The sequence below is a fragment of the Eublepharis macularius genome, chromosome 16 (genome assembly GCF_028583425.1).
Source record: "Eublepharis macularius isolate TG4126 chromosome 16, MPM_Emac_v1.0, whole genome shotgun sequence".
NCBI classification, from domain to species: domain Eukaryota; kingdom Metazoa; phylum Chordata; class Lepidosauria; order Squamata; family Eublepharidae; genus Eublepharis; species Eublepharis macularius.
Genome location: NC_072805.1, coordinates 37203742 through 37226108, shown reverse-complemented (window position 1 = coordinate 37226108; position 22367 = coordinate 37203742). Strand labels below are relative to the sequence as shown.

Below are 22367 nucleotides of genomic sequence, written 5' to 3'. Positions count from 1 at the left end.
TTCCTAGCCCACTTTAACAATCTGGCGACCCTTTCCAGCCTCCAAGATTTTAGCGTCACATATGGAAACACTGTTACCCTATGCACAGTTACCTAGGAGTAAGTCTAATTGAGCACAGTAGGAGTAAATGTGCACTGGATGAGACTTGCATAACAATAACGTAAAAAAGTAAAGAGTCCTGTAGCACTTTAAGGCTAACCAACTTCATTGTTGCATAAGTTTTCGAGAACCACAGCTCTCTTTGTCAGATGCAAGAGAGCTGTGGTTCTCGAAAACTTATGCTACAATAAAGTTAGTTAGTCTTAAAGGCAGTGCTTTTTTTCAGCCAGAACGTGGTGGAACGGAGTTCCGGAACCTCTTGAAAATGGTCACATGGCTGGTGGCCCCGCCCCCTGATCTCCAGACAGAGGGGAGTTTAGATTGCCCTCCATGCCACTGGAGCGGCTCGGAGGGCAATCTAAACTTCCCTCTGTCTGGAGATCAACGGGCGGGGCCACCAGCCATGTGACCATCTTTGCCGAGGGCGATTTAAACTTTTAAAAACTCCCCTTATTCCAGCTGACCCAAAGTGACGTAATTGGTCCTGGGAGCGTGTGCACACTTTGCTCACTTTGCATGCACACATGTGGTACCAGGGGCACCACCTCTTGCCAAGAGTTGCCCCCTGTGCTGGCAACCCACTGAGTTCCACTACCTTTTTCCCCAGAAAAAAAGCCCTGCTTAAAGGTACTACTGGACTCTATTTTGCAACTACAGACTAACACAGCTAATTCCTCTGGATCTATAACAATAATAAACATTCATCCCACACCTGTCCATACATGATTACTGCAGTCCTTACCGCCTGGTAAGGTATGCCAAATATTACATGAGAGAAAGCATTGTATAGTGGTTAGAGTGTTGGGATACCCAGGTTTGTACACCCGCTCAACCATGAAAGTTAGTGGGCGACTTGGAGCAATTACTTTATCTCATGCTTTGTGATTAAAATGGAAAAGGGGAAACCCCTATGCACTGCCTTGCTTAAACCGATAAATAAACATAACAGATAAATAGTATTATCTCCATCTTCTAAATGAGGCGAGGGAATGAGGTGAGAACAAAAGAACTTGCCTCAGGCCGCCTTGCGAGTCTGAGATCTGATCTCCTGAATGACACCTTGTTTTCGCAGCGATTGTGCTGTTACGGCTGTCGTTGCAGCAATAGTGATGAGATCAACCGGCGTTCGCCTTTGAAAGCATGGCAGGAATCCCCTCCTGTCATGTTGCCAACTTTTGTTGATTTTGATCTCAATATTAGTCGTAGATAAGCTCATGGTACGAAGCAGTGCAGTTCACCGCTGCCTCTGTGTCTGGAGGATGCAACTGTTTATATATCCCTTATCAGTCTTGAAATGGAACACCCATGAAGCTGTCTTAAACTGAATCAGACCGTGGGTCTGTCAAGATCCGCTCTGGCCAACAGTGGCTGTCCATGGACTCAGGCCGAGTTCTTTCACATCACCTACTGCCTGATCTTTTAAACTGAAGATTCTGGGGATTGAACCTGGGACCTTCTGTATGCAAAACGGAGGCTCTTCCTCTGGTGGGCTCTCCTTCTTTGGCGGTTTTTAAGCAGAGGCTAGCCGGCCATCTGACAGCAATGCTGATTCTGTGAGCCTACGCAGATCATGAGAGGAAGAGCAGGAAGCTTTACACCAGTGCTTAGTTTTCGTGGCTCCTCCTTACATGCCCAGGGTAATGCCGATTGCCACTTTGGGGTCAGGAAGCAATTTCCCCCCAGTCCAGTTTGGTTAGGGATCGGCATTTTGCCATTTCTGGGCATGGAGCAGGGGTCACTGGGGTGTGGGGGGGAGGTAGTTGTGAATTTCCTGCGTTGTGCAGGGTGGGGTTGGACTAGATGACCCTGGAGGTACCTTCCAACCCTATGATTTTATGATTCTTCCACTGAGCCATAGCTCCCACCTCCCTTAATTAAGGAGTTGCAGAAATCCAGCACTATAAGAAATATTTGCAAATGAAACGCCCAGTTATGACCGTTCTCTTTGCACATTTTCTCCCCCCTATAATTCCCTGGCATCAGAGAATCCCACTGTAATTCCAAGAAATCAAATATTAACTGAAGCACCAGCATAAGCACAATGTCCATGTTGTGCCAAAATGCTAGAAGGTTGTACTGTTCGGTTCTGGCTCAGCAAAATCAGAAAACATTAACAGGGATTGCTTGTACAATTTATAGAATTAGGGTTTTTTCTCTTTGAAAAAAAACCTGTCAGGCAACTTTATTGCTATGATAAAGGGAGTGGTAAATGTTCTCATTTGTGGTGTGATCAGATCCCTGTTAATGAGTGATGGGAACCGCAGGTGCACTTTGATCAATTACCGTTGTGTACAGAAGTAAAGCCGTACAGAGGTAAAGTTGTGTCCAGTTTAATGGATGTTATTCTCTCATTGCAAAATCTCCCAAAACTGCCCACCTCATTTGTGAGTGTGCTAGGCTGGAGACTGACAATAGCTTTTTTTTTCATGGAGTGAAGAGGGGCCTTGAATCAGGGAACACTCTTCATGGCGTGCGGGTTCATCTCATTTTCCTCTGTGTAACAGGTTTAGTAGGTTTTCATATTGCTTCAAAAACCTGCAAATGCCATGAAAACCCCACCAAGGGTCACCATAAGTCTCCTTCACCACCAAATGGGAAGGGGAACAGGAAAGGGGCTGATAACAACTGGTTGTGTTTCTGGGACCACTTAAATGGAGTATTATATTTTTAGTTTTAACATATCAGATTTCTTGTTGTTTAAAGAGAGCCAGTTTGGTGTAGTGGTTAAGAATGCTGGGATTCTAATCTGGAGAACTGGGTTTGATTCCCTACTCCTTCACCTGAAACTAGCTGGGTGACTTTGGGTCAGTCACAGCTTCCTGGAGCTCTCTCAGCCCCCTCCACCTTGCAGGGTGTTCGTTGTTGTGGGGATAATAATAACATACTTTGTAAACCACTCTGAGTGGGTTAAGTTGCCCTGAAGGGCAGTATATAAATCAAATGTTGTTGTTGTTGTTAACTGTTTTTAATATATTATTTTTAATTGTTTTAAACTGCTTACAGCCTTATTCAAGGAGAGGCAGTATCAAATAAAAATTTAAAAAATAAAATTTCCAGTGCACATAAATTCCATGCTCACAAGCTGACAATCTTGTGTAGGCAGGAAGTGGAGCCAGCACATATGTACCTTCTCCCCTTGCATTGATTTCATAGTTTCATGTGTTGAGGGGCAGTAACGCACAGTAACAAAGGGAATGCGTTCCTCTAATTGGGAGCAATCTTTATCTTTGCCCACTCTTAACAGAAACCAGGGCTTTTTTTCAGCAGGAACGCAGTGGAATGGAGTTCCGGCACCTCTTGAAAATGGTCCCATGGCCGGCGGCCCCGCCCCCTGATCTCCAGACAGAGGGGAGTTGAGATTGCCCTCCATGCTGCCAAGTGGTGCGGAGGGCAATCTAAACTCCCCTCTGTCTGGAGATCAGGGGGCGGGGACACCGGCCATGTGACCATTTTCGCCGAGGGCGATTTAAACTTTAAAAAACTCACCGCTTGTTCCAGCTGGCCCAAAGTGACGTAATTTTGCAGTCCTGAGTTCCACCCCCTCTTTTCCCAGAAAAAAAGCCCTGACAGAAACCTTTGGTGGCTATTAGTGAAGCGTTATCTTGGGTTCTTCATTTGGGGGAAAAAAACCCTCAGCCCAGTATGACTCAGCTAACAGAAGCGCTGAGTCTATCTTTAAAGGGCCCCAGCCTGTGCTCCAACACCTAGAGGAAATTTCCCTTCTACTGTACGACAAGTTTGAAAAGAGAGTGGAAAACTCAAGGTCTTGACCCGATAAAAGTTCACAACTCTTCATCATGAATCTGCAACTTAACAACCTTTAGACTAACTAATGAGTTCTAGGTAATACTACAGTACGAACACATCCATGCATGCGCACACACAAACACAGACTGACAGAAGAACTTTGTCACATTTCAGCTTGCCTGAGAGGAGGAGGAGGAGAGTGATCTGATCTCACATGATACGGTAACCGTTTTTCAGATTCTCCTATGATGGCTCATCACGACAGCCCAGCACTTGAGAAATTCAAAGCAGAGATTCTTTCTCTTGCAACTTCTGTAATGTGTGCTAAGGGCAGTGAGGGGAGACGGGACAAAAGAGCTTATGGCCCCTTTTCTCAAAAAAGTGTGCAGAGCTAGTAAAAGTGCAGAAGAGGGCAAGCAAGACGATTAAGGAGGTGAAATACCTTGCCTTCAAGGAAGAGCTAAAACGCCCGAGGCTTTTCATTTTAGATAAAAGACAGCCAGTAAAAATCTTTAAAAAAACATAATACAAATATCCACTAGATGTCTTAATAATGATACTTACTAAGAGAGAGAGAGACGAAATATTCCAGAGAATGGTTGTGTTATATGAGTTTTGTTGGTGTTGTATACTCTAAAACTGTATTTTAAATGCTATACGGTCACTGTACTTTGACAGTCCTTGTAATGCATAACCTTCCATTTTTTATTTTTATACTTTTGTCCCCTTTCCCCCTTTCCTTTCTGTACCCCTTTATCTATTTTAAAAAAGAAATAATAATAATAAAAAAGACAGCGGGGGGGCATGATAGAGATTTATAAAATTATTCATGGGTTGGAGAAAAAGGAGAGGGAGAATATTGTATCTCTATCCTATAATAAACAGGGGGCACCCAATGAAGTTGGTGGTAAGAGATTCAGGGCAGACAAAAAGTACTTATTTACTCAACGAGTAATGAAATTATGCGATCCACTGCCAGTGGATGTAGTTATGGCTGCTAGAGTAGGTGGATTTAAGAGAGAGCTAGACAAATTCATGGAGGACCGGTCCATCAATGGCTGCTAGTGAACTTTATAATCAGAGTAAATAAAGCAAATCTTTATATTCAGAGACAGTAAAGGGAACCTTTATAGTTACCACGGACAAGTGTTCCCAGTTCTGAGGCAAAAAGCATATAGCCAGATCTGGACCAAATCCGGTCATTGCAGAACATAGGAACACTCCCACGCTCTGCAGCGGTCCAATCTGGGCCAATTCAGGCCCAAATCTGACCCAAATCTGGCCAAATTGGGCCCAATACAGATTGATTTAGCCTTGTTTGGAGCACAGGTATGCGCCCCAGGGCAGCCACATCATGACATCACTTCCTGGAAGTGATGTCCTCGTGCTTGCCAGGAGTATGTGTGCTTGCACACATGCACCGGCAAGGTAAGTGCCAGGCCTCCAACTTCTCGTCAGGCGATTGAGGGGACCTGGCAACCTGATTTGTGTCTCAGTGAGGAAGGCGGACTATAAATGATGTAAATAAATAAATAAATAAGAGTTAGTAAATCTCTGAATGCCAGCGCTGGGAGGCAACACCAGGGAAGGGTGTTTGTCTTTATGTCCCGTTTGCCAGACATTCAGGGCAACTGGTTGGCCACCATATGAAACAGGATGCTAGAATAGATGGACCCCTCGAATGATCCAGCAAGGCCTTTTCGACATTCTTACATTATGCTCATGTTCTTTGGCACTGTTCTATTCTCTCAGTCAAGCTTTCTCACTCCCCGAGCAACTGATTGTAAATTTGACATGCAAGGCCGACATCAGCACTGGGTCACATTTTGAGAAAATTGTTGACTGCTGTTCCTGATGAGAAATTTTAATTCTGGAGTGCGTCGTAGTTGCTGCATTCAACACGTACTGCATTTTTTACCATTAAATAAATGGGCACAAATAAATGGCTCATGTGCTCCTCGCTTTCCCATCTGCCCATCCTCAAATTGGCAGCTTCAAGAGAAAGGGATTTTCGAGGTTATGGCATTTTGCTTACGGAATTCCCTGCTTGCATTCATTTGCCTGGCACCTAACTCTTTTGAGATTCAGACTTCAAATGAAGATTTTGTGAATTTCCTTGACTTTAGGAGATGATGGATGATTACGATTTTCCCTGACTGTGCTGCCTTCCTTTTCCATGACTTGATATTGCCAAATGAAATTTTAAAAATTGTTGGGATTTTTTTTAATTACCAGGTTGATTTTAACAGATTGTCTCTTAACAGATTGTAAGTCCACTTGAGAATTTTTGTTACGAGGCAGGATGTACGTTCCCTTTAATAAACAAATACGTTTTGAACTTTTTTGTTTGTTTATTCAAAATATTTATATCCAGCATTTTAAAAAAATCCCTCTCAATGCGGATGGATCCCGAGAGAGCTTACATAAGAGAATGAAGTCATCCATTCAAAACAAGATAATAATCAGCAATAACTAAGCCAGAGCTAGTTAAGTCTCATAAATAAAATACCCTTGATTTGCAGCCAAGACCAATAAACGTGAATTGAACTGAACCAATATGAGGGACATAACAAGAATTTTCTAAAATTATGTATGACTAGGATTGCCAACTCTGGCTTGGAAAATTCCTGAAGATTTGGGGGCAGTACCTTTATGATACAGTCTGCCTTCCGAAGCTGCACTTTTCTCCAGGGGAACTGATCTTCGTCTCCTAGAGATCAGTAGTAATTCTGGGGAAACTCCAGCCTCTACCTGAAGTTTGGCAATCCAGTATGATGCGTGGAGAGTGCACAGAGGGGATTTTTCTTTCTGTCACTCCTTACAAGAATTAACAAGAGCTCAAGGAATTTGATGGGCAATCAATTCAAAACAGGCTTCTTCACACGATGCAAGATTATCTTGTGGAACTCACTGCCCCAGGACGCAGGATGAATTTTGTTGGCTTTAAAGGGGGGAATTGGGCACATTCAGATAGGATAGATCTGTCCATGGCTATGATGGCTAAATGGAGCCTCTATTTTTAGAGGCAAGATAACCCTGAATGCCAGTTGCCGGAAGGCAACACTTGGATGAGGCCTATAGGAAACAGAACTCTAGACTGCATGGACCATGGGTCTGATCCAGTTGGTATTCTTATGAAGAGGGTGTTGTGAAACTAAATTATTATAACCGAGTTCTAGCCCTTTCCCCATGATGAAATGAAATCCTGCCCTTTAGTCATAGTTGACTTATGGCGACACCCCCCTTAAAGTGGGCTTTTCATAGCAAGAGACTAACAGAAGTGGTTTGCCATTGCCTGCCTCTGCAACCCTGGTCTTTGTTGGAAGTCTCCCATCCAATTACTAACCAAGACCGACCTGCTTAGCTTCTGAGATCTGACGAGATTTCCTGGGCTATGATAATACTTACTTAAATACTACTTACAATGCAATCCTAAGCAGAGTTATACCATGCTGATTGATTTCAGTAGGCTTAGACCTGAGTAACTCCGCATAGGACTGCACTTGGGAATGTTTGGTTTGGAGAAGAGGAGGTTGAGGGGAGACGTGCTTACTCTCTTTAAGTATTTAAAAGGCTGTCTCTTAGAGGAGGGAAGGGAGCTGTTCCTGTTGGCAACAGAGAATAGGGCTTGAAACAATGGGTATCGACTACAGGAGGGAAGGTGAAAACTAATCCAGCGGTGTCATCGGCTGCCTAGAGATGTGGTGGGTTCCCCCAAAGGGCAGCTGGATGAGTACTTGTCAGAGATGCTTTAGGCTGTTCCTGCATTAGACAGGAGGTTGGACTAGATGGCCCCTTCCAGCTCTAGGATTCTAGGATTCTACTGGTACAGTGCAACCCTTAAGCAAGTAACATCCTTCCAAGTTCACTGAAGGCTTAAGGTAAAAGGTACAACCACCGAGTCATTACTGACCCACGGGGGGACGTTGCATCACGACGTTTTCTTGGCAGACTTTTTGTTACGGGGTGGTTTGCCATTGCCTGGCTTCCCCCAGTCATCTGCGCTTTACCCCCAGGAAACTGGGTACTCATTTTACCGACCTCAGAAGGATGGAAGGCTGAGTCAACCTTGAGCCGGCTACCTGAACCCGGCTTCTGCCAGGATCGAACTCAGGTCGTGTGAGCAGAGCTTGGGCTGCAGTACTGCAGCTTACCACTCTGCGCCATGGGGCTCACTGAAGGCTTAGAAGAGTGTAACTCTGCTTATAATTGCACTGTTAGTCACTTAAGTAATACTGAGCCTTAGGTACCCTGAGATACATGGGAAGGCAGCCTAGAAATGTGATAGACAGACAGACAAACAGATAAAATGCATGTCATCACCCTAACAATAGTTTGTTTATTTATGTAGATATTTATGACCAGCTTTTCTCCCCAAAGTTCACTTCATTCTCCTTTCCTCTATTTTTATTTTTACGACAACCCTGTGAAGTAGGTTAGGCTGAGATCATGTGATCCAGAGTTTAATTTTAGGATCACAAAGTACAGAACCCTAGTAGAATTACTTCTGGGCTATTTCTTAATGGTTAATGCTAAGTGGGTTAAAGGATCCACCAAAATAGAAATTGCCCAATTGAAGAGGTATCTCTGGTTATGTGAAATGGCCGGAGACAGGTAAAAGTCTGAATGAACAGGGCCCTAGTTAAGAGGGGCCAGAAGACAGACAGCTCCATCTCGAGCATTGTTCACCCCTCTTAAGAAATGTTGCTTTTTTTTCAAATACAGGAAGGGCTGGGCTGGGCTGGGGGCTGGGGTTTGTGCAGTTTAAAGGGCCCTGCTGCTTGCAAGTGGCAGGTCCCTTTAAACTATCAGCTGGCAGGAGGCGAGGGGGGGATCCCCGCTGCTATCTCCCAGCTGATAGTTTAAAGGAATCTGCCAATTGCAAGGCAGAAAAGGACCCTTTAAACTGTCAAATGCCCTTTTCCCTGCCGCTGCTAAGCAGCCGGAAAGGAGCATTTAAACCCCACAAACCACAAACCGGTTTGTAAACTTGCCCCAGTTCGTGCCAGTTCGTGGTTCCTGGTTCATGAAAATCCCCGAACCTCATTTTTCGTTTTTTTGTGTGGTTCGTGCCCATCTGTAGTTCCAAATAGAGTTTCCAGCTTTGGGTTTTGAAATTCCTGGAGATTTTGAGGCTGGGGAGGGCAGGATTTGAGGAAAGGAGGGAACTCGGTGGCATATAACTCACTCTGTGATAAAATTTTAGTAATTTCTCTAACACGTCAAAGGAATGGGTTGTGATAACAATAAAAGAAAACGGGTATACTTATGTGACTTATTAAAGGGCTCTTAGATAGGACAAACTTAATTTGATCAGATCTTATTTTACACTTTTCCCAAGATGTATTTTATGTTTATCTTACTGGGATATTTTATCTTTGAATGTTTTATTTTGACTGTGAATTATGAAGTTTCTATGATTTTAAACTTTGTTAATTGATGTAATTTTGTGGTTTAAGCTTAAGACCTATGGTCAAGTGAGCTTATAAATAAAGGAAAGGGGTATAATACCTAGAATCTACCCATCAAAGCAGCCACTTTCTCTACGGGAACTGATCTCTGTCACCTGGAGATCAGTTGTAATGCCAAGAGGTCTCCAGCCACCACCTGGAGGATTGCAACCCTAGATCCAAAGAAATTGCACTCATGTACTGGGGAAGGAGATTAGATCTTCCTTGTAAGGAATATTCATTGTTTACTCCAGGCACTAAGTCATGGGCTACTACAGCCGCAAACCACATGGAAAATGTTTGTCTCATTTCTCATGATAAAGTACAATGACTGGGCCCTTTTGCCCAGAGATTCTGACCTTGATCCAGATCGCAGACACCTTGTTTGCAAAATGCATTTGCAAAAACCACTGTCTGGTGCCTGTTCCACAGCCACCCCGTTGCTAATTGTCTTGTAGACATTTGCAATAAATATTCTCCACATTAATGACCAAAGTGAAAAAGACAGAGTGTGTAATTTCCCAAATCAATAAGAAGAATGGGAAGAATGACTAATAACGCTAATTTCACACTCGTTTGCTAATCGGGACTCCTTGTACTCTGTGCCAAGAAGATACGTTTCTTGTCACTCAGAATAAAGTGTGCAGCTTAAGCCAATTTGCATGTCTTTTGCATAATTTGTTGCTCCGCTTCCAAAATGGGGGCGTTGCGATTGATTTGGAAATATTTGTCAAGAACGGGGAGATGTGAAAAGCAAGCATAGTGATTCAGGAATGCTCTTCTGCATATCGGATGATCTGTACAGAAGGTTTTTCCTACGCTCCCTCCACCTCATCCACAAGAATCCCACAAAATAAAAAAGATCAGTTGTACTCCTTTACTGTCTGGAATGGAATCCCACAGTCTATAGGTAATTAACGCATCAAAGACTGGCAGAATGTAATAGAAGGATTCCATTAGCAGATAGATTATGTGACTGTGATACAAGGTGCCTTGGCACCTGGCTCCATTGTCGATATTCAAAATTCTATAGGTATAGAACCATGTTTGTTTCTCCCTTTTTAAAGGATTTGATTTGTGTTCCAGCTCACCACAAGTTGTAGATTTTATTGGCTTGAAGCGATCATAACACTACTTTCGCCAGGAGAAGATGGTCACATGGCTGGTGGCCCTGCTGCTCGGCGGTGCGGAGAGCAATCTAAACTCCCCTCTGTCTGTAGATCAGGGGATGGGGCCACCGGCCATGTGACCATTTTTAAGAGGTGCCGGAACTCCGTTCCACCACGTTCCTGCTGAAAAAAAGCCCTGACTTTAGCAATAGCCAATGTTTGTTTTCATATGTCATCAAATCTAACAGATAGCCAGGGCTGGACAACCCGGTGTTTTTGATGTAATGCTTAAATTTCTCACGACTGTTACTATTTGTGACTATTATTATCATTACAGTTTGTTTTTTTGTTGTTGAACTGTTGATGCTCAAGACTGCAATCGTAAGAGCAGAGAGAATAAAAGAAAGATCGGCAGAATGTATCTCTAAATCTGCTTCCAAACACTCAAGAGCCTTTTCCAGTTCTTCATCCAATGTGCTATTTCACGCTCCCCACATCTGCAAGTGGCAAGATGTTCCAGGGACACCACATGCCCAGGCTGGTTCCCTTTGGAGAGGAGAGCACTGGCCTTGTTATAATATTTGCTTTATTTATAAATGTACACATTAAGCAGAGTCAGCATAGTAATAAATGTTGAACCTGCAGAAGTTGTGGGGCAGATACTGTTGCTCAAGTCCTGGAACATTTTCGTCCGATAGGCAGGACAACTTGGAAGGAGAGCGGAGAAAGCAAAGAGAGGCAGGAACAACCTGAAGACTTTGTAACAGACTGGAATAGACGACTATTTTTGTAGAGCAATCACCTTAAAAGCTAGCTAGATTTCCACTGGTATCTGATGAAGGGAGATTTTTGACTCTTGAAAGCTCATACCTTGGAAATATAATCGGTCTTTAAGGTTCTATTGGACCTGGATCTCTCTCTTCTTTTTTGTAAACCCCATGCAAGGCCATCTTAAAGCAGGCTAAAAAATCATCTTCAGTAAGTCCAGTGCAGGAGCCCCAGGTTCAAATCCTTCCACTGTTCTCAAGTGCACTGGGACACTCACTTTATTGTTGTCTTGGGAGCTATTATTTTTTGGATTTATTCCTATGATGGAACCCAAATTGGTGAACATTTAGTTCACCGATCAATCATTCGTATCAATAGTTTAATCCCAAGACGTTCAGGGCAGCATACATGGCTCACCACATCACATTTTATCCTCACAACAACCCTAGAAGGTGGGTGATAACGAGAGAGAAAATGACCGGCCCAAGGTCGTCTAGTGAATTTCATAACACCGAGGGGACTTGTACCTGGATCTACCGGTATACCTTGAACTCATGAAACTGGGATGTGTAGAGAATTGAACTTGGGACCTTCTGTATGCCAGGCAGATGCTTTATTTCTGAGCTATGGTTCCTCCATTGAAGCTCTAGCAAATGTCTGAACCTTTGTTAAACATTTTCTTATACTGTTTGGTTCGCTCCTGATGATAGTTGGCCTCTGGTTTATAACAAGTCAGATGACTTTCCTTGCATAACCCACGATTTAAGAGAACGACGGGTGATTCTCACGGGGGGGGACCCCCATAAAGCAGCCAAGTCACTGGAGAGAGACCTCCTCCGGATTCAATCAACCCCCAGTAAATAATTACAGCACTTCTTTCCCCTGATCATTACTTTACTGGCTGATGAGGCATGTTAACGACAGGGGTGTAGAGGAGTCCAAAGTTTTCTGTCTGTTCTTCCCCAGGCCACTTCTTCTGGCTACGCTTCTGAAGCATCTCCAGTGAAGACAAAGAAAGCTAGGATTGGCTCTGTGCCTTCAGGAAGAAACAAGTGGGTGCTAGGAAACATACCAGCAGGTATCAAGGTGCCCTTGGGCGCTGCGTTGGAGATCACTGGTCTATTCTGACTGGTGGCAGCCGCAGCTCAGGTAGACAAAGGACTTTCCCGACACCTGATCTCTAAGGTCCAAATTATACGAGACACCCGATATGTGTCGGGTTCTTGCAAGTTTACCTGGGTACTGTAGTCGGGGCAGGAGCAGCAGAACGGGAGGGAAAGAGTCCACGAGGGGAGCCCGAAGTTGCCAGGTGGCTAGCAGTGGCAGAAGGAGCTGCTGAAGCTCTTGCCACCGCTGCCGCCACTGAGTCTCCTTCCCCTCTCTATGAGAAGAGATGGTTGAGTCTGGCAGCTTTAGGCTCCCCTCGCTGACTCTTTCCCTCCCATCCTGTTGCTACTGTTGGCCGACTACACTGCCCAGGTAAACTTGCAAGAACCCAACACATGTCAGGCGTCTCATGTAGTTTAGCCCTTAAGATCCTTTAACTAGCCACACCAAGGATTGAATTTAGTGCCTTCTCATGCAAAGTAGGCACTCTTCCTCTGACTTGTGGGCCCTCTCCAGTGAACATGTGCTATACAAGCAACTTTGATATGATGTTGTTTGTCCAGAATGCAGCCAATTCAGCCCCGATCGCTAGGTGGAATTTCTATATTCAGACCCTGTATACCTCTGGGAACCCTGACCTGGATAGCCCAGGTGAGCCTGATCTCGTCAGATCACAGAAGCTAAGCAGGGTCAGCCTTGGTTATTAATTGGATGGGAGACTTCCAACGAAGACGAGAGTTGCAGAGACAGGCAATGGCAAACCACCTCTGTTAGTCTCTTACCATGAAAACCCCACCAGGGGTGGCCATAAGTCAACTATGACTTGAAGGCATTCTCCACCACCGTACCTCTGGAAACAAACAGGGTAACACCATTGCTTTCATACCCTGCTTAGGAGGATGGATATTTCGCTTGATCTAAATAAGGAGGCAAGGGTTCTATGCACAGGCTGAAAGTGGTTTGAAATAACCTTTCTCATGAGAGAGCTTTTGCCACTGCGTTCCCCCCCCCCCCACTCAATCAGTTCTATGACTTCACATGAAAGAATCTCTTTTTATTCGGCCTAGTTGAATGCCAGTTGGTTGTGTAAGCTGAGGACATAGCACTGATGCCAAGAACTACTCGCACCAGGAGATGCTTGAGAACGAAGAACGAACCCCAAAGCCGTCTTTCAGCCATCCTCATGCCAAATAAATGCATTCCTCCCCTGCCTCTAGCTCTTCTCTATGACAATCATACTATCAAACTGCATAGCTGTTTCCACTCTGCATAGGTACCAGGGAGAAGAGTTTGGGTTGTTGTTTTTTTTAATAACTCCATACTAGCAATATTTGTAAATGAACCCAAGGAGACACAGCAAAACAAGGAGGTGGTATTGGCACAGCGATCCATGTGACTTACTTCCAAGGAAGTGACCATAGAAAGGGCAACTCAGAAAGCCTCGAAGGCTCTTGGATTGTCGCTTCTGCCAGAGCCTCACCAGCTGGGCGAGTTAATGGGCATCCTTGGTACTTGCTGTAGAAGAGTCGGAGGGAGCAAAGCAGGGTGCGGTCTGGTATTTTATTTATTTATTTTGTGCAGGGTCTTTGAATTTAAAAAGGAATCAAAATGGTTTTTAATTAAAAAAAACACATTGCAAAATGTGGAAAGCTGAAAGTAACGCCCACAATGTGAGAACCAGTTTACTCTAATTAAAATTTGCTTTTTTTTGTTGGTGTCAATGTGATTCCGATTTCCCCCCTCCCTCCCTCCTGCCCATCCCTATTGCACAACCGGATGCTGGGGGATGTTCCTGAAGGTGCTTCTCAAGGCACTCACATGTCTGAGCAGTCTCTAACTCCGTCCGTCTCTCCTTTCTCATGCTGCAAAGATCCCAGAGCTGCAATCTTAAAACAGAATGTCCAGGAAGACGAATAAGTGTATTTCTGAGTCCAGCAATAATATGGCTGATGAAAAGAACCCTGCAGAGAAGACCGGAATCGTTGCCTTGACCTACGTAAGTATATCTGTTCAGGTCATGGGAAAGTGGTCGCAGTGTAGAGATCTACACCCCTATTAAAGGTAGAGCTCTGAATAGTACTGAAGCTAGAGACCTAATAGGTTTGTATAGGCCCACGGCCCCTTTAATAGAGAATTAATGGGATGTTACTTGCCTCCCTATGAAAAGGCTTCAGTTAACCATTTCTACACATCAAGCTGATAGATGGATAGATGGATACAGGGGTTTTTTTTCTGGGAAAAGAGGTGGCAGAACTCTCAGAAGGGAAATGAGGAAGAAACACACGGGATTCTTTGAAATAATATTATTTTCAAGCGCTATTGCCGAGTATTTTCAAGAGGTGCCGGAACTCCGTTCCACCGCATTCCCCCTGAAAAAAAGCCCTGGATGGATGGATGGATGGATGGATGGATAGAACATTTTTCTCTAGGCCAGCTGGCAACCCTCTCGTTTCTCTTATAATCGCTTATCATTTGGATATCTGCTCGTTTATTCGAAGTGCTTCGAGGCCATGTCTCTGGGCAGAGTGTGCGCGTTCTTGACCTGAGGGGTGGTCTTGGTAATTTTATGATTCTGAGGAATAAGTGATCGGGCCAATCAGACGTTGTCGATCAGGCAGCCAAGAATAATGGCCATAGAACTATTTTTAATCCCAAATGCATGTTGCTGATGGAAATCGTTCAGGTTTTTCTTTGGAAGACTAAGCAAGAGGGACTGCTGGAGGGAACCCTATGAGAAGCCACCCGTTTCATTATTAAAGAATGTCAATATCTTAAAAATAAAGGGCAGAAGAGGTGCTGGGAAGGAAGGCCGGCTCCCTGGCCATTGCTCCCTATGCAGCTACTATACAATTGCTCCATTGCTGTAGCCTTAAGCATGAAAAGGAAAGATTCTCTCTGTAGTCACTTCCCACTTTTCCTCCATACAACCAGGCAGAATATTTGGGATGGCATTTCTTTAACAGAAGCTGGCGTGGAGCAGGGTGGGGAGAGAGAGAGCTGAGCACGTGAATATGATAACTTACAACACCCCTAAGAGGTAGGCATAAACATCATCACTTACAACAACCCTAAGAGGTAGGCATAAACATCTTCACTTACAACAACCCTAAGAGGTAGGCATAAACATCTTCACTTACAACGCCCCTAAGAGGTAGGCATAAACATCATCACTTGCAACAACCTTAAGAGGTAGGCAAGAATGAGAATGAATAAATGAATGGTCCAAGAACTTCCACTGAGCTTCATGACAGAGGTGGGATTTGAACCTGGGTCTCCCAGCCTGTCGCTGTAATCATTACTCACACTGGCCCTCTGAACATATGAAGCTGCTTTGTACTGAGCCATAGATCCAGAGGAATTAGCTGTATTAGTCTCTAGTCGCAAAATAGTAAAGAGTCCAGTAGCCCCTTTAAGACTAACCAACTTATTTGTAGCATAAGCTTTCGAGAACCACAACTCTCTTCGTCAGATGCATGATGAAGAGAGCTGTGGTTCTCGAAAGCTCATGCTACAAATAAGTTGGTTAGTCTTAAAGGGGCTACTGGACTCTTTACTATTTTGTACTGAGCCAGGCTGTTGATCTATCAAGGTCAGTCTTGTCTGTTCTGGCAGCTGTTCCCTGGGGTCTCAGAAAAAAGGTATTTCCTATTACTTTCTCCATGATCTTTTTTAAACTAAAGATGCTGAGGATTGAACCTGGGGCCCTTCTGCATGCCAGGCACATGCTCTTCCACTGAGTCACAGTCCCTCCCCTGTTCTGGAATGCTGGCTGCTGGTTCAGAATGACCGTTAAGCCGGTCAGTTGGGGAAGATTGTTCCATCGGCATGAAAACCACAAAGGGTTCCTTCCTGGTGGAAGTGAACTATCAGAGAGTGGGGGGTGTTGAGCGTGGTGGAGAATCGTGCCGCGTGTAGAAAGCGAGTAGAGCAGGGCTTCTTAAGAGGAATATTTCAAAAGGGCAGAGAGGTGCGTGATTTTCATTCTCATTCATAGCACGTACCACAGCTACACTAGGGTTGCCAATTCCTGGAGATCTGGGGGTGGAGTGTGGGGAGGTCAAGGTTTGGGGAGCAGGATTTGGAGGGAGCAGAGTACAATCCCATCGAGCCCACCCTCAAAAGCAGTCCTTTCCTCCAGAGGAACTGATCTCCGTTGCCTGGAAATCAGTTGCAATTCCAGGAGATCTCCAGGCACCACCTGGAGGTTGGCAATCCCCATAAGAGGCAGCAGAGAGTGTCTTAACTTTGCCACCCACTGACTGTCCCCTGCAAGCTCACCCCAAGTGGTTTCAAAGTCTTTTTATTGTTTTAATCCTAGATGGACTCGCCTCTGGGTTTGGTAGCCCAGCCAAGGGAAAAACAACTCTGAGGACCTCTGCTTGATGTCCTCCGATTAAAAAAGTAGGGTTGCCAACTCTGGCTGGGGAAATTCCTGGAGATTTGGGGGAGGGTAGAGTTTGGAAAGGAAAGGGCAGGGAGCTCAGCAGGGGTAAAAAAAAATGCCCTCCAAAGCTACCATTTTCTCCAGGGGAACTGATTGCTGTAGTCTGGAGATCAGCTGTAATTCTAGAAGGATGTCAACCCCCTACCCCCAATTCCCTTCCTCCCTACACCCCCCGTCCCACAGGACTTTTGGCCATGTGGGTCCCACAGTCTCTAGTATAGACTTTTTAAAAAAAGCTCCTCCAGCTCAGATGCTAGAAGGGTCCAACCCATTACGGACAGATCTGGGACAGATCCGTCCCATTCACTTGGCAGCTTTCTAAGGCACCAGATTTTGATGGATGCTAAAAAGCCGACCGGAGCTTTCTCTGTTGGCTTGAAGAGAAGTTTGGCATGAACTCTCTTCTGTAGGCTGTGGACTCCGGTCTTCAGTGAATGCCACGCTAGAACATGGAGTGCTTTTGAAGCGCTTATCTGGTTTTATTTTCACATTGTTCATATTGAATGCTCGGTAAATAAAACATTCATTCGAGACTTCTCGTTTTTCTCTCTGTTGACTAGTAGAGGGTTCATAAAGTTGTAGTTTGCCTAGGGCATCCAAACACCCCTCGGGCTAGCCCCGTGGACAATCTCTGCTGGCAACGCAGCCTCACAGGAGGTAGCGTAGAACAGGTTCAGCCCATGTTGGTATGTTTGCCTGCCAGCCAGATCTTATCTTTTAAGGGGAATGCACGTGGAAATGGAAGCACAGGGGGAAGCCAACATGCCCCTAATCGCATACTGAATGGATGCTCTTCCATCGGAGCCAGTTTATCTGTGTGCCATTTGCAGGCTTTGAGACTAGTTTACCGAGCTGGGAAGCAAGTGGCCACCAAATTAATACCAGAATGAACGGGCTGTTCATGTTTTTCTTATTTTATTTAGATAGTTACACCCCACTTTCCTCTCCAAGGCTTACAATATTGTCCTCCCTGTCCTGCCAGGACGTCTCTCTTTCCCAGCAAAAGCAAAGCCAGCTTACATTTCATAAGAGAAAGGTAAAGGAAAGCCATTCAAGATTAATAGCCTCTTTTTTGTTTATTTTGTTTCGAAGAGAAATTTAGCTGTGGACAAGGAGTCTTTGTACCTGCAAACGTCCAGGATGATGTCTTCTGAGTTTTATCTGCGTCCTGACTTGGACCACAGAGATGAAGAAAAGACCTTCTGCCGGAAATACTCCCCGAGTTTAAAAACTATGATTCCTATCCGCCTGAAAAAAAGGTAGGTTCTGCATTTTTTTTTAAAAAAAAAATCTGAATATGGCAATAAAGTACATTAAAAAGACTGTCTTGAAAAAGGACTGTCTTTGTTTTCTCTCATCTATCCCAGAGCATAGCTTGCTAATAATGTTGAAGGGATGGACCGCTTTTGAATTTCTGGAGGGGGTGGGGAGACTTTTTACTATGCCTTGACTACAATTTATTTATTTATTTATTTGTCTGTCTGTTTGTTTGTTTATAGTCCACTTTTCTAATTGAGACTCATGGTAGATTATACAGAGTCAATCAGACACAATTGACAGGATGGGACATCTAATCAATAAGGTTCGGATTGCAGAAATCTGAAAATAAGCAGAAATCTGAAAACGGAACTGAAACAAAGCAAAAGTATTAATATGATATGTTAAATGATGCACAAATTACAGATCATACTTACAGCAACAGACAGTGTACACTATATACAATAGTGTACACAATTTCTTATACCTTGAAAAAACTGGGAAAGGTAGTGTGTGTGTGGGGGGGAGGGATATAATTTTCTCAAGATGCATATCTGACTAAGAGCCAAGCTACAAGTGACGCCTGACACAGGTTGGACACTTGTCGGCTTGCCTCAAATTTTGATGGGAAATGTAGGTGTCCTGGTCTTACAGCTTGGCTCTCCATTTAACTGAGGTGCCATGAAAAAATTCAATTGCCCATTTCCATGTATTAAGCTTCTATTCAAGGGACAGGACATTTTTCTCCTGGCCAGGTGGCAACGCTAGTTTTTCGAGCAGGAACACTGCGAAAATCTCTCAATTATTCGATTATTTCCCTGCAGATCTGTCAGTCCGGTGGATGATGCTGGGTTGGTCTCGTTCGCAACGTTTTCGTGGCTTTCGTTTTTAATGATCAAAGGATGCAGGCATGGCATCGACATAGACACTTTGCCCCCGTTATCGTATTACGACAGTTCGGAGGTGAACGCTAATAGGTAGCATTGTTTTGACATCTCTGTTTACCTAAAAGCTCTCTGGATAAGAGCCTAAAAGAACGATGATTTGCATTTTCTTGGGCTTTCCGAGTGTAATAAGTTCTTAGCTGCTAAATAATACTCCTTAAAGCACCCTGCTGCTTTTTTTCCTGCAAACAAGTGGTGAGGCAGGGTGGGAAGCAAAACAAAGTGCAAGCAATTTTCATTGCATGCTAAACTTTTATCGTCTTATTCTCGTTCATCTTCACAGTGGCTTTCTGGAGAAGGTACTTATTAGTCCCATTGTGCAGAGGAGAAACCGAGCTAGGAAGAACACGACAGGAAAATGAAATAACCATCTTTAAAGCTATCTTCTTCTCCTTGTGGCTGTGCCTAGAGAGAAAAGGCCAGAATCCGACAGTCGCTCAGATAAAGATGGCCAGGCTAGGCTGGGGGGTAGACAATGAGCTGCCAAGATGGGGTGGAGCTAAGCTGGAACTGGAGAGGACAGTGCAATCTTTTTTTCTCAGCAGCCTTGAGTCCAGGCCCATAGCCAAAACGAGCTCAGGGGGCCCTGGACCTCCCAGGATTGTTTCAGACCCCCTCTCTGAATTTACAGCTTTTATTTAACAAATAAACCCCTTCTTATTTGTAGAAGTAACTTGGAAAGCTTCTACCCAAACAAATCTGTTAGACTTAATCAGGGGTCATTTCATAGAAAAAGAGCTGGAGGAACTCATTAGCATAACTCATTAGTATATGCCATGCCCCTTGCCATTGCCAGAAGTGTGTCATTGGCATAACTGATTTGCATATGCCACACCCTCTGACATCACCTATCCTGGCTGTTTTGGACCCAATCCTGGCCATTCAGGGCCAAAATTGGACTCAAAATGGCAAAAGGGGGCTGAAAATGGCCAAAAAGGGGCCCAAAATGGTCAGGACTGGGCTGCTGCTGAGTGGGAGAGTGATCCACCACCTGTCAGAGGCCCGATCCGGGCCGTTTCGGCCGCAATCCAGGCTGAAACAAGCCCAAACCGGCCGAGAGTCAGGTGGGCGGAGCCACCTGACATGCAACCTCTTTGGGGAACTGCCAGAACTATGTTTCTGTGTGTTCCCCCTCAAAATGAGCCCTGCACTTAAAGATATCACACAGTGCCCCTAGTTGTAGAGATGCAAAAGCACACAGGCAGTGTTCTGCTTAATTGCTTACCAAGGAATATGCTTCCCTTCCGGTGTTCCAGTCAATGAATGCAAAAGCATTGACATAACAGATAAGCACTCATTCTTCATCTGTTTTTTGATGAAGTCTAGTTGCAGCTGATATGGCAACCCAGTTGGGTTTTCAAGGCAAGAGACGTTCGGAGGAGGTTTGCCGTTGCCTGCCTCTGCTTGGCAACTCTGGGATTTTTGGGAAGTCTCCCATTCAAGTGATTAGCTTCTACGATCAGGGTAGTCTGGACCATCCAGGTCTTCATCTTTAAATGTTATCAAATATATATGAAATAGCTTTAAATGTATTAGGCTATCTATATTTCTGCATTAGTTGTCATGCAATAATTCCCTGTTTCTCTCACCGTAAATTTTATGGCTACAGGCTTTAAGGTTTGCCGTTCTCCCCACTTCAGGGCTGTATTATTCCTAAGGCTGACTAGGCCGAAGGGACTAGGGGCCCATCAATTTTTTTTGCTGAGGGATACCCCCACATAAATTACAGTTAATTGATTCTCTTATATAACCTCTATTAATAAGATAATTAACTGCTTCCTTATTGAAGTAAAACAAATTGTCTCTTATATTAAAACAATTATCCATAAATTATATATTTTTAATAAACAATAAAAAATTTGTCGAAGGCTTTCACGGCTGGAGAACGATGGTTGTTGTGGGTTTTCCGGGCTGTATTGCCGTGGTCTTGGCATTGTAGTTCCTGACGTTTCGCCAGCAGCTGTGGCTGGCATCTTCAGAGGTGTAGCACCAAAAGATAGAGATCTCTCAGTGACGCTGAGAGATCTCTGTCTTTTGGTGCTACACCTCTGAAGATGCCAGCCACAGCTGCTGGCGAAACGTCAGGAACTACAATGCCAAGACCACGGCAATACAGCCCGGAAAACCCACAACAATAAAAAATTTATTCACTTCAAAATATTACAGTGTTGAACAATTATACCCCCAAAATATGGTTTCCTGAAAGAGTTCTACTCGCACAATAAAAATATTTTTAAAATTGTGAATAGAATTCTTCAGCAGACCCTCAAAATGGATATAGGGCTATGTACTGTGGTCTAGTACCTACCATACCAGGGGGTGGGGTGTGATGATGTTACTGGACGAGGCTTGGTGATTTCAGATTGATTAACAGTAGTGATGGTTATACTTCCACATGCCACGAGGAATTTTGCCACAGGATATCTGTGAATGCATATTCTCACATTTATCCAGTTTTGAAGAGAAAAAACATTCTCCAAACAAAAACATGTATAATAATAAGATGGAGATTAACTGTTTTGAACATAAAATGTAGTGAACAGGGCTTTTTTTCTGGGAAAAGTGGTGGTGGAACTTAGTGGGTTGCCCTCGGAGACAATGGTCACATGGCTGGTGGCCCCGCCCCCTGATCTCCAGACAGAGGGGAGTTTAAATTGCCCTCCGTGCCAAGTGGTGCAGAGGGCAATCTAAACTCCCCTCTGTCTGGAGATCAGGGGGCGGGGCCCCCAGCCATGTGACCAATTTCAGGAGGTTCTGGAACTCCGTTCCCCCATGTTCCAGATGAAAAAATGCCCTGGTAGTGAATATTATTGTCTCCCATCTCCAGTTTGCTTGTGCTGTAGACAGTGTGCAAGGAAGCCATGAAGTATGTGAGCCAGTTTTGAGTTCCTCTTATCACAATGAGGTTTTGAGAAAAAGGCCCCAAACCTGTGTATTTGAGCCAAGATTTGAGTCCTTGAAATCCTAACGGGCCCTGACCTGAACAGCCCAGGCAACCCTTATCTCATCAGATCTCGGTCAGTCTTGGTTAGTAGTTGGATGGGAGACCTCCAAAGAAGACCAGGGTTGTAGAGGCAGGCAATAGTAAATTACCTCTGTTAGTCTCTTGCCTTGAAAACCCCAGCACGAGTCACCATACGTCAGCTATGATTACAGCACCACCAATCCTAATGGGCCAGCATGAGTGGTTCACCAAGACGAGGCAGAAGAGCATGGCTCAGGAGGTTGCAGTCTTGAGTTGACTTGTTACAGAGCAGTTTACAAGGAGCAGAGAAGTGGTATTGAAGCTGAGGGTCTGAGAACGCTCTTCATCACCAATGTGTTCTGTATTACACTTAAGCTTCTGCCCCAGTACATTTCTTTGCCTTTGGGATGTCCTATCCTCACAGCAGAGGTACATGCTTCTACGAGCCAAGCTACAAGTGACGCCTGACACAGGTTA

At 44.4% G+C, this 22367-nt stretch overlaps 1 protein-coding gene across 4 annotated transcripts in view; it reads left to right on the top strand.

The window, feature by feature from the left end:
• The first annotated feature begins 3999 nt into the window (after positions 1-3999).
• LOC129343979 (ATP-binding cassette sub-family C member 12-like) overlaps positions 4000-22367 on the top strand; it is an 80841-nt gene continuing 62473 nt past the window's right edge. For all 4 annotated transcript variants that reach the window (XR_008598355.1, XM_055000423.1, XM_055000422.1 and 1 more), the window contains exons 1-4: positions 4000-4068; positions 14151-14276; positions 17817-17983; positions 18806-18958. Coding sequence is in view for 3 of the 4 variants with exons in the window: in XM_055000423.1 (XP_054856398.1) it covers positions 14178-14276; positions 17817-17983; positions 18806-18958 (419 nt within the window). In the remaining variant the exon portion in view is untranslated. The remainder of the gene's footprint in view (positions 4069-14150; positions 14277-17816; positions 17984-18805; positions 18959-22367) is intronic.